Source organism: Orcinus orca, chromosome 16, assembly GCF_937001465.1.
Source record: "Orcinus orca chromosome 16, mOrcOrc1.1, whole genome shotgun sequence".
In the NCBI taxonomy this organism is placed as follows: domain Eukaryota; kingdom Metazoa; phylum Chordata; class Mammalia; order Artiodactyla; family Delphinidae; genus Orcinus; species Orcinus orca.
In genome coordinates, this window is record NC_064574.1 from 50,642,603 (window position 1) to 50,653,993 (window position 11,391).

Sequence of the window (11,391 nt, forward strand, 5' to 3'; positions counted from 1 at the left end):
ATGTGATGTCTGCAACGTAGTCTCAGATGATTCACAAGCTAATGGTAATCACAACACGTAGCTACCAATAGCGGGAGAAAGAAAATGTGGTAGGATGTTAGCAGGTGATGAATATGGGGTAAATATAAATGACGTGCAATGTAGTCCTCTTGTAACTTTTTTCTTTAAACTTGAAACTTTTCAAAATAAAAAGATTTTAGAAGTTCTTTATAGGCTCTTCCTCCACATATTTCAAAATAAAACCAAAATTGAAACTAAAATAAGAGGAAGGAAGCCCAACAGGATTAAGTTTTCCCACGATCACTGTGCAACAATTTTTTGAAAATACTAAGAACAACGTTCTTTCAGAAAAGGTGTTTTCTCCTTAATGTGACCTGGCTTTGCCCTTTCGAGGGATGTTGACAAGCATGTGATGGCCCTGGCTGTGGAGGAGGGCCTGGAGGCTGCAGAGTGAAGCTGGCACCGGCTCCAACGAGCCTCAGGGCTGGTCCCAGGCTGGTTTGACTGAACGAAGTGGACGAGTGTGGTTTGCGTGAAACCGTCCAGGCAGGAGGAGAGCTGCACACAGCGATGGGGAAGTGAGAACAGTCCCGGGGACGGAGGGGTGGTGCTGGGGAAGCCCCTCTGGATCCTTCTGTCCTCCCCCCACTCAGGAACGCAGCAGACGCAGGTCAAAGGTGGGATTGATGGGGTTCAAGGTGGATGTGGCTCATGCCACTCACTCAGTGGGGATGGTGGATCACATGAGATGCGTGCTCACACTCCCCTGCACAAAACCTGATGGGCTGCCCTCGACAGAGCCCAGACTCCTCAGCTGGACAAGCCAGCCCTTCCCAAATTCCTATCGACCTGAGCTCCCACGAAGCTCCTCCCCAAGCCCTTTCCCAGGCTGCCCTGCCCTCGTGGAGACTCTCAGATGCGATGCGGCTGGCCGCCCACAGCCATGATGCTTCTGCCAAATACCCACTGTCTTAGGGTCTGTGAACCTTGGCAGAAATGCTGCTGTAGAAGTGAAATATCCTGGGTCCCCCATGGTGTTGTAAGCACCCGAAAGCGGGGGAGGGGAGGGTGGGAAATACCCTGTGTGGTCTTTTAGTGCTAGGGACCTCAAGAAACACTTCCTAATCAAATTAACAGTCTTCCCCCCAAAAGATGTCATCTCTCCCACCTCAATAGAATGAGACGGAGCAAGGGCTCCAAAATAGGCCAGAGGAGCCTGGGAAAGAGGACGCTTTGAGAAGGGCAGCTCTCCATGAAGATGGATGCGTCCTGGGGAAGTGCCAGGGGAAGCAGAAGTCCGTGATTACAGGACCTTCCCGTGGCCACCCAGGGGTGTTTCCAGACCTAGGATGCATCCCCTGACCTTGACTCACAGACCAGGGGTGGGGGTGGGGGTGGGGGTTGGGGGGCGGGCAGGTGGTGGCTGGCCAAGTCTCTGAGCTGAAGGCCTGGGATTGCTGGGGCCACAGACAGCTCTGCAGAGATGGGAGCACTGCTAAGAGGCCCCAGAGACTGATTTCAGGCCCCTCTCCATGGAGCAGTGCCCTCCAGCCACCTCCTCAATGCAGAGCTGAAACCAGGCCCCTCGCGGTTCCGTCAGACCTCTCTAGTTTGTTTCCTCACTTTTTTTTTAAAAGTTATCTTTTCCAACTTTTAAAAAAATTAATTAATTTATTTATATTTGGCTGCATTGGGTCTTTGTTGACACACGCGGGCTTTCTCTAGTTGGCGAGCGGAGGCTACTCTTCATTGTGGTGAACAGGGCTCTAGGCATGCAGGCTTCAGTGGTTGCAGCACGTGAGCTCAGTAGTTGTGGCTCGTGGGCTGTAGAGCGCAGGCTCAGTAGTTGTGGCGTGCACGGGCTTAGTTGCTCCACGGCATGTGGGATCTTCCCGGACCAGGGCTCGAACCCGTGTCCCCTGAATTGGCAGGCGGATTCTTAATCACAGAACCACCAGGGAAGTCCCTGTTTCCTCACTTTTAAAATGGATTGGGGACTTCCTGGTGGCGCAGTGGTTAAGAATCCGCCTGCCAATGCAGGGGACACGGGTTTGAGCCCTGGTCCGGGAAGATCCCACATGCCACGGAGCAACTAAGCCTGTGCACCACAACTACTGAGCCTGTACTCTAGAGCCCAGGAGCCACAACTACTGAGCCTGCATGCCGCAACCACTGAAGCTTGCGTGCCTAGAGCCCGTGCTCCGCAACAAGAGAAGCCACCGCAATGAGAAGCCCGTGCACTGCAACGAAGAGTAGCCTCGCTTGCCGCAACTAGAGAAATCCCACGCGCAGCAACGAAGACTCAATGCAGCCAAAAATAAATAAAATAAAAATAAATAAATTTGCTTAAAAAAAAAAGAATATTAAAAAAAAACATGATTCTATCATACAACCCAGCAATTCCATGGCTAGGTATCCACTCAAGAGAAACAGAAGCATATGCCTACACAACCCTTCACATGAGACTGTGCACAGAATCTTCACTCACAAGGGCCCCCAACTGGAAACCACCCAAGTTTCCATTGACTGATATACAAAACAAACAAAACAAAACATGGTCCATTACAACATAAGGTCATTCAGCCATACAAAGGAACGCAGCACTGACACACAACAACACAGATGAAACTATAAAACACGATACTCGGTGAGAGACGCCAGACACCAAGGATCACACAGTGAATGAGTCCATTTATGTGAAACGTCCAGAGCAGGCAAATCCACAGAAACGGAAAGCAGGTGAGTGGGTGCAGAGCTGGGGGAGGGGCTGGGTGGGGACAGGAGTGACCCCAACAGGCATGATTTCTTGGGGGGGGGCAATGGAAATGTTCTAAAACTGGATCGTGATGATGGTTGCACACTCGACAAATTTACTGAAAATCTTTGAACTGCACATTTAAAATGGGTGAATTTCATAGTATGTAAATTATACCCCAATACAGACTCTTTAAAAGCATTGCCCACCCGGGCTTCCCTGGTGGCGCAGTGGTTAAGAATCTGCCTACAAATGCAGGGGACACGGGTTCAAATCCTGGTCCGGGAAGATCCCACATGCCGCGGAGAAGCTAAGCCCGTGCTCCACAACTACTGAGCCCGTGTGCCACAACTACTGAAGCCTGCACACCTAGAGCCCGTGCTCTGCAACAAGAGAAGCCACTGCAATGAGAAGCCCGCGCGCCACAATGAAAAGTAGCCCCCACTCTCTGCAACTAGAGAGAAAGCCCACACACAGAAATGAAGACCCAATGCAGCTAAAAATAAATAATTAAAAAAAAAAAAGCATTGCCCACCCATCCTTAATGTGTGTTTCTGAGTAGCTTGCTCCCTCTGCAGGCCCCCTTCCCAGCAGCTCTAGTGGCCTTACCAGCTGCCACAGAACCTTGATGGAACCCCCAGGGCGAAGGAGCTGTGGGGCCAGGAAATGGACTCCCCAGCCCTTCTCATGAGAGATGTTGGAACAAGGAGCAGTCAAAGAGAAACTTTCTCAAGCCACATGGAGAGAGGACCACAGAAGTTAATGCAAGGAAAATAAGAGTTCTCCAGGAGCCAGCCTGTGGTTGCCCCAATCCCATGCCCAAGGAGAGGCAGAGCTGAAGCGCAGCTCTGCCATGTGGCAAGTTGGGCTGTGTTGAAATGACTTCCTACTATGGGGGGGTGTTGGTTGGTGTAAGAATGCCGCAGAGAGGGAAAGAATGCAGTCGCGGGGATCCTGAGGCCCGGCTCTGCCTGTGGGCCCTCCCCCCACCCTGTGGAATACCCACATCCTATGTTAGAGAGCAGGTGTGCCTGGCCCAGGCCGGAGGCAGCAGCCTGATCCTCAGTGTGGGTGGGGGGCCCTCTATGGAGTGTGCTGGGGTCGGGGGTGGCCGAGAGTGGCTGAAGACTTGCTCTTCCCGCCGGCCCACCTTGTGAGCACAGCTGCTGTGTAGCAAGGCCTCAGGAACAGAGCTGTAGGCAGGTGCAGTTCACCCTTTGCACGAATCCGTCTACCGATGCGGCGTTGGCCAGTGTTAGGATGGCACCCATCAGGAACTCCTTCCCAGTGGCCAGGTTTGAGACCTCCCTGGGGACCAGCACCCGGTGCCATATGGCCAGGCCTGCTAGGCTCCCCACAAAGGCCTCAGGGCCATCAAACCCGCCCCCAATGCTCTCGTGCTCCTGGCCTAGCATGAGGGAGCCCCCCGGAGGAATCTCATAGCCTTCCCCAAAGCGGGAGCCAGTGGCCACTAGCCTTCGGCCCATGTGGAGCCAGTACCTGCCCAGGCCCAGAATGGACGTCCAGATGACACACACATGGTGCCAACAGCTGTCTGGCAGTGGCTGGAGGGGCAGCTCCCTGAAGGCCGGGTCTCCAATCACAGAGTGGATGGAGCCGGGGGGCAGGGAGTCTCGGCCATGCAGAACCAGCTTGTCATTTTCTTTGCTGGTGTACGAGAGGAGGGTGCCCAGGTGGCCCAAGGCTGTGCAGACCCAGCTGCAGACAGACAGGGCCCGTAGGCCAGTGAAGAAGCCGGGCGGAAGAAGATCACATTCACAGTGGACGCGTTCGGAAAGATGAGTGCAGGGTCCACGTTGCAAACTAGAAACAGAGGGGCGAGAGTCAGCCCACACCGCAAGGGGCAGCGGCTCACTTATTCTCACGTGATCAGCCTCTTACCGGTGGGAGGACTGAGAAGAAGGACACCTGGCTGAGCCACACTCCTCACCAGCAGGGGGCCCTGGATGAGTGTCTGTGGCTGCTGGAACAAATCCCCACAAACACAGTGGCTCAGAACAACACAAATTTGGCATCTCACAGTCTGGAGGTCAGAAGTCCCTGCAGGTCTCCCCGGGCTTAAAATCACAGTGTGGGCTGAGCTGGTTCCTCTGGAGGCTCCAAGGAGAAGCCCTTTGCTGCCCTCTGATGTCTGCTCCTGCCCTTGTATCTGCATCCCTGACACTGAGCCTCCTGCCTCCCTCTTATAAGGACCCTGTGATGACACTGGTCCACGGGATAATCCAGGATCAGCTCCCATCTCAAAATCCTTAATCACACCGGAAAGTCTTCTTGTCACATGAAGTGACACATCCACAGGGTCTGGAACCAGGACATGGACATCTTTGGGGGCTTCCTGCTGACCAGACTTCCTGCCAGATCTGCTTGCCAGAAGAGTAGGCGGGGCAGGGGTGGGGCACCCAGCCAGAAGCTGGGGGCAGAGCCAGGGAACGCACATTTCTAGGCCACTGGCCCCTTGGGTTCCAGGGTGGAGGGCGTTCTGTGGCCAGCCCCCACCTCCTCTCTTCACCTGGGGGCTTTTGTCATAATCTTTGGCAGTGGTCCTCAATTGGAGATGACTGTGCCCCTGGGGGACATCTAGCAGTGTCTGCGGACAGTTTCGGTTGTCAGAACTTTGGTGGCCCCCAAACCTACAGCCCCCCTTTCCCGGGACCCCTGGTGGTGCCCTCCAGGTCAGCCCGTCAGCCCTGTCTTACTGGTGAGGCCCCTAGAACCACACAGATGGGGAGGGACCTGCTTCAGATTAATGGGCCCTGTGGGCTGCAAGGCCAGACAGGGAGCAGCCTGGTCACAGCTGAGAGTTCAAGCTGAGCGGGCATCTAGTAGTCGGAGGCCAGGGATGCTGCTTAACACCGTTCAATGCCCTGGACGCTCTTACAACTAGGGACTACCCGACCCCAGACGCCAGTACAGTAGTGCCGCCATAGAGAAACCCTTACCTGGAGATGAGAGGTGGCAAAGCAGAACCGGCTTTGCAAAGGCCGGGGGGCCTCCATTGGTGGGCACAGACCCCATGGGATGCAGGCCAGGGCCCTGCAGAGAGGGTTCCTGCTGGCTACGGCTGAGGACGTCCTTGGGACCCCACCAGCCCTGACCAGGGTGATCACCAACTCTGAGTGGGCATTTACTGCCTGCGGGCAGCACCTCACTGGTGTGTGCATTGGGTGGCCTGACCTGCAGGCAGGCCATCACCTGGACGGTTCCTTTCTTTGAGGGCGGGTTTTGTGGGGTGTAAAGCAGTGTCTTCTCCGCTAAGCCTGGGGAGAAGTCCTCCTGGAGGGGACTGGAGGCCTAAGGAGGCACCAGAGGGAAAAGTGGACACTGATGCGGAAGGGCAGGCCACGGTGCTTACTCTCTCCTGGGCTCTCGGTGGGCCACGTCTGCTGGCTGCCTGGGCCTGGGGACTCCTGCGTCTCTTGGAGACAGCGAGCGAAGTCCAGAGGTGGGTTCCTGAGCTCAGGCGGAGCTCTGGGTGCCTGCCTGCCTGCCTGCCTGCAGCTGTGGGGAGCTTGGGCTCGATGGTCTAGGTGGGGCCGGGGTCACGCGCAGGGTGGCGGTGACAGGGCTGGCTACTTGCAGCCGCCCCTTGAAAGCTGCCAGCCTGGCGCCCTGGCTCTGGACGAGGGGCATCAGGCGAGCCAGCATGCCGTGCACGGCCTGCACGTCCAGGGCCAGCAAGAGAGGGCGTTCCTCTGCTCCTCCTGCCCCTTCCTCTCCTGGGCGCGCTGCTTGCTCCTCTCACTCAGGGCGGCGCCCAAGGCCAGCAGCCTGTTGTCCACCTTCTGGCCTCTGCACTGAGTCTTCCACACCCAGGTCTTGAGGTGGCCCAGGTCGCCCTGCACGGCGGCCTGCAGCTGGCTGAGTGCCAGGGCCACGGCCTGGCTCTCGTGGGCCAGGCTCCAGAACCAGGCCTCCATGATGAAGGACAGGTTGTAGTTGCTGGCGATGCCCTGCAGGTGCTTTAGGGTTGCCTCTTGGAACCTCCAAAACTGTAGAGAGGACACAGGCACTCCTGGGGATTAGATCCTCAGGGCAATGCGGTGAGGCGGCTGATCACTGCCACTAGCCCCCTCGCACCAAGCTAGAGCTCGCAGCGGCAGACAGCCCCAGGTCTGTGCTGCAGTGGGTGAGGGCGCCACAGGCGGCTCCCATCCCTCCCCGAGCGCCACACTCTTTACCCCTCGACCCTCAGGGTCCTACCTGCCAGCGAGATGGCTGTGCATGGGGATCAAAGTGGGGAGTGCTTGGCGCAGCCCTGATGCCTGCAGGGCATCCGGGAACTGGCCACGGACCCGCACAGGAGTCTCTGCTCTGTGGGGGACCCGGGACATTGCTCCCCATGCCCAGCGGGCTGGCCCCCACCACCCCAGCACACCTGCAGCTACACTCCTCAGGTGGCCCCCAGCTCCACCCACCCTCAGCTGGCTCGGCTTTAGAACAAACTCCCCAAACCCATTTTGCTATTCCAGCCATAGGTGAAAACAGGCAGCCGATAAGACCTGCAAACTCTACGCTGAGCCCACAGAGCACAGAAGCTTACTACTGTTTCTATGACTTCTGTGCTTTGTCTGGTGTCAGTTAAAAAAACTCTACTGCCCCCAACAGTGGGTATACTCACCTGTGCTTCTAGTCTACAGAGCCTCTCAAGGAATGGTTTTCTTTGCCTCTCAGGTGCAGTTTCTTGCAACAAAGCCCCACATAGATATATGGGCACAAAAATGAGGAAGAAAGGCAGGGTTTTCCTCCCCAGGCAGCCCATTCTGAGAAGGAGCGAGAGGCACCCCGGCTGCAGGAGAAGCCATCTGCTTGGAGCTCCTGCCTCCCCCACGCTTGCCCACCTCTCCTGGGCAGTGGTTTTCCTTCTTCCTCTCTGGCTTGGAGTCAGGTACCTCCTGACACCTTAACAAAAGGCATTTGCTCTGAAGACTTGGAGGTTCCCAAGGACACAAGCTTAAAACAGATGCGAACAGTTTCTTTGGAAAATAACTCTACTGGGTGCAAGCTCTGGTCCAGCTGGCTCAGAGGCAGACAGGGGCGATTGTTTTAGCAGGACCACACGGACTCATGTTCCCAGAGAAGTTGAAGCAGGACACGGATCCCAGTGGGGGCCGGGGAGTCCTTAGAGCCAAGTCTGCATCAGGGACAGCAGATCCGATGAGGCCCCTCTCTTGCCCTTGGACAAGGCAAAGGAAATGGGATTGGAGCCACTTACATTTGTCTTGGGGCCCAGGTTGTGTAGTGGGCTGAGTGGTAGGTCTCAGTCCTAACCCTGGTGCCTGTGAATGGGAGTTTATTTGAAAAAAGGGTCTTTGCAAATGTAATTAAGGATCTTGAGATGAGGTCATCTTGGATTATCCATATGAGTCCTAAAGTGTCTTTCTGAGACAAAGAGAAGATCACATGGGGAGAAAGCCATGTGAAGATGGAGGCCGAGGCTGGGGTGAAGCTGACACAGGAGCACAAGGAGCTGGGCAGGGCAGGAAGGATCCTCCCCAGGAGCCTTTGGAGGGAACGTGGTCCTGCTGACACCTTGATCTTGGATTTCTGGCCTCCAGAGATGCAAGGGAAAAATGTTCTTGCTGTTTTAAGCTCCCCTATTTGTTGCCATTGGTTACAGCAGCCCCCAGAAACAAACACAGGCTGTCTAAGTAAATAGGGGGCGTGGGACCTCATTCTAGGGCCAGGTCCATGGACAGTTGTGACCCAGTGAGGGGAGCAGGATAAAACCATGGTCAAGGCCAAGACTTGCAGTTAAACAAGACGGCTGTGCAGAGAAGCTGGTCTCCTCTCACTCCTCAAGCGTCACTTTGATGGCAGCAAAGGAATAAAGCCTGAAGGAGACACAGGGCAAGGAGAGCAGGCAAGGAGAACTGACCCGGCGGAGCAGAGAGAACTGCAGAGGGGAGCCCGAGGGGCAAGCAGCGTCTCGGTGTCCTGGGGCTGCTGCACCCGATGACTACCCTGGGGGGTGGGAGCAGGAATTCATTCTCCCACGGCTCTGGAGGCCGCAAGTCAGAAATCAAGGTGTCAGCAGGACCACACTCCATCCGAAGGCTCCTGGGGAGGATCCTTCCTGCCTCATCCAGCTCCTGCTGTTCCTGTGGCAGCATCACCCCAACCTTGGCCTCTGTCTTCACATGGCCTTCTCCCCTGTGTGTCTCTCCTCTTCTGTCTAACAAGGACACCAGTCATTGGATTCAGAGCCCACCTGGATAATCCAGGGTGATCTTATCTTGAGATCCATAACTTAGGTACGTCCGCAAAGATCCTTTTTCCAAATAAGGTCACATTCACAGGTACAGGGATTAGGACTTGGACGTGTCTTTTTGGGGGCCACCATTCAGCCCATTACAGGGAGGTTTGAGAGGCTGGGGGGTGTCCAGGGATGGTGGGGGGCTGGGGCGAGGTGCAGGCTGGAGTGAAGAGACTCATGTCAGTCTGGATACAGAGTTGCCGGACCCCTGTCTCCTCCCTGACCCCCTGTGCTGGGCGACTGCTCCTGCACACCAGCCCAGCCCCAGCACGTGGTCCGCTGGCTCTCTGGAGCCGCACTATCCAATACCAGAGCCCCAGCCACATGCGACTGTTGAGCCCTTCATGAGGCTAGTCTGAGTGGAGATCCGCTGCAGGTGAAAAGTGCACACTGGATTCAAAGACTTAGTACAAAAAAGGAATGTAAAATACCTCACTATCAACAGATTTTATGTGTGATTACATTTTAAATTTTATTTATTTATTTATTTGGCAGCACCAGGTCTTAGTTACGGCATTCGGGATCTTCGTTGCTGCGTGTGGAATCCAGTTCCCTGACCGGGGAGGGAGCGTGGAGTCCTAACCACTGGACCACCAGGGAAGTTCCATGATTACATGTTGAAATGGTAGTATTGTGGATGGACTGGGTTAAATAAAACACATTATTAAAATTAACTTCAGGGGCTCCCCTGGTGGCGCAGTGGTTAAGAATCTGCCTGCCAACGCAGGGGACATGGGTTCGAGCCCTGGTCTGGGAAGATCCCACATGCCGCAGAGCAACTAAGCCCATGCACCACAGCTACTGAGCCCACATGCCACAACTACTGAAGCCTAGAGCCCATGCTCCGCAACAAGAGAAGCCACCGTAATGAGAAGCCCACGCACTGCAACAAAGAGTAGTCCCTGCTCGCTCCAACTAGAGAAAGCCCACGTGCAGCAGCAAAGACCCAACTCAGTCAAAAATAAATAAATAAATAAACAAATAAATAAATATATTTTTAAAAATAAAAAATAAATAAAATTAACTTCAGGACTTCCCTGGTGGTCCAGTGGTTAAGAACCTGCCTTCCAATGCAGGGGGCGTGTGTTCAATCCCTGGTTGGGGAACTAAGATCCCACATGCCGCGGGGCAACTAAGCTCATGCACTCTGGGGCCCATGCAATGCAACTACTGAGCCCGTGCGCACTGGAGCCCACGCGCCTCAATTAGAGAGAAGCCTGCGTGCTGCAACTAAGACCCAAAGCAGCCAAATAAATAAATAAATAAAATTAACTTCACCTGTTTCTTTTTACTTTTTTTTAGTATGGCTATAAAATACTTAAAATTAAATATGGGACTCACGTCATAGTTGGATTGGACAGTGTTGCACTGGAGAAAGACTCCAGGTCTGCAGGCCCCCAGGCACAGAGACAGGGGCTTTCCTTTCAATCTCTTTCATCATCCATTCTTTTTTAAAAAAATTTAGTGGAAAGCACACATATCATAAAATTCACTCATTTTAAGTGTAATGCTAACAACAAGGTATTAAAATAAATGTCTACCTATTGGACTGTGGGAGTCTGAGGGTTCTGCCAGCTTCTGGAAAGCAGCAGCCACAGCCAGGCACCTGCCCCCAGGCTGGAGAGGGGAGGGAGCTTCTTTAGCCCCAGCAGAAAACCTGCACTTACTGACAGGCAAGAGCTTCCCTGCACCCCACCAAACAAAATCCCATCCACAGGTGAGACAGAAATCTGCCCAAACAGAAGAGAAACTGGGAGACGTGCAGAGGGCCAAGGAAAGGCTCAAAGGCATTCTAAATAATACCCTCAGAGAGATAAGAAAAGCTTTGTGTCCACAAGGCAAGAAACGGGGACTTCCCTGGCGGTCCAGTGGTTAAGACTCGGCGCTTCCACTGCAGGGGGTGCGGGTTTGATCCCTTGTCAGGGAATTAAGATGCCGCATGCCTCATGGCCCAGCCAAAACAAACAAAACAACAACAAAAAAACACAAGGCAAGAAACGATGCTGTGAAAAAAGAAATAATCAGAAAAGAAGAAGTTGCTCTTGGAAATGAAAATTATGATTTCCCCCAAAATCAAAAAAGTAATAAAATGACTAAATAATAAAATAAAATAAAATGCAAACAAATAGATAAGTATAACAGAAAAGCTAAAAGGCGAAGTTAAGGCAATTTGTCAGAAAGAAGGCAAAAAGGCAAAGAGATAGAAAAGAAGAGAGAAAACATTGGATTGAGATCAATCTTAGAGAGTGAGACTACAAGATATAGTGGAGGAAATTTTAGGAAGACAATACAGGAAGGTGCTGCAGACAAGGGTACCCATCATTTCAAGACCACATGGCAGAGAGCGCCAGGTCAAGGAACG

General features: G+C 53.7%; 1 protein-coding gene across 1 annotated transcript; it reads right to left on the reverse strand.

The window, feature by feature from the left end:
- Nucleotides 1-3,936: 3,936 nt before the first annotated feature.
- PTX4 (pentraxin 4) lies at nucleotides 3,937-8,018 on the reverse strand. Its single transcript, XM_049699397.1, is given in 7 exon segments — nucleotides 3,937-4,517; nucleotides 4,520-4,579; nucleotides 5,716-5,866; nucleotides 5,951-6,067; nucleotides 6,239-6,427; nucleotides 6,430-6,765; nucleotides 7,395-8,018. Coding segments are annotated over 7 exon segments (1,575 nt in total). The 5' UTR covers nucleotides 7,536-8,018.
- Nucleotides 8,019-11,391: the final 3,373 nt, after the last annotated feature.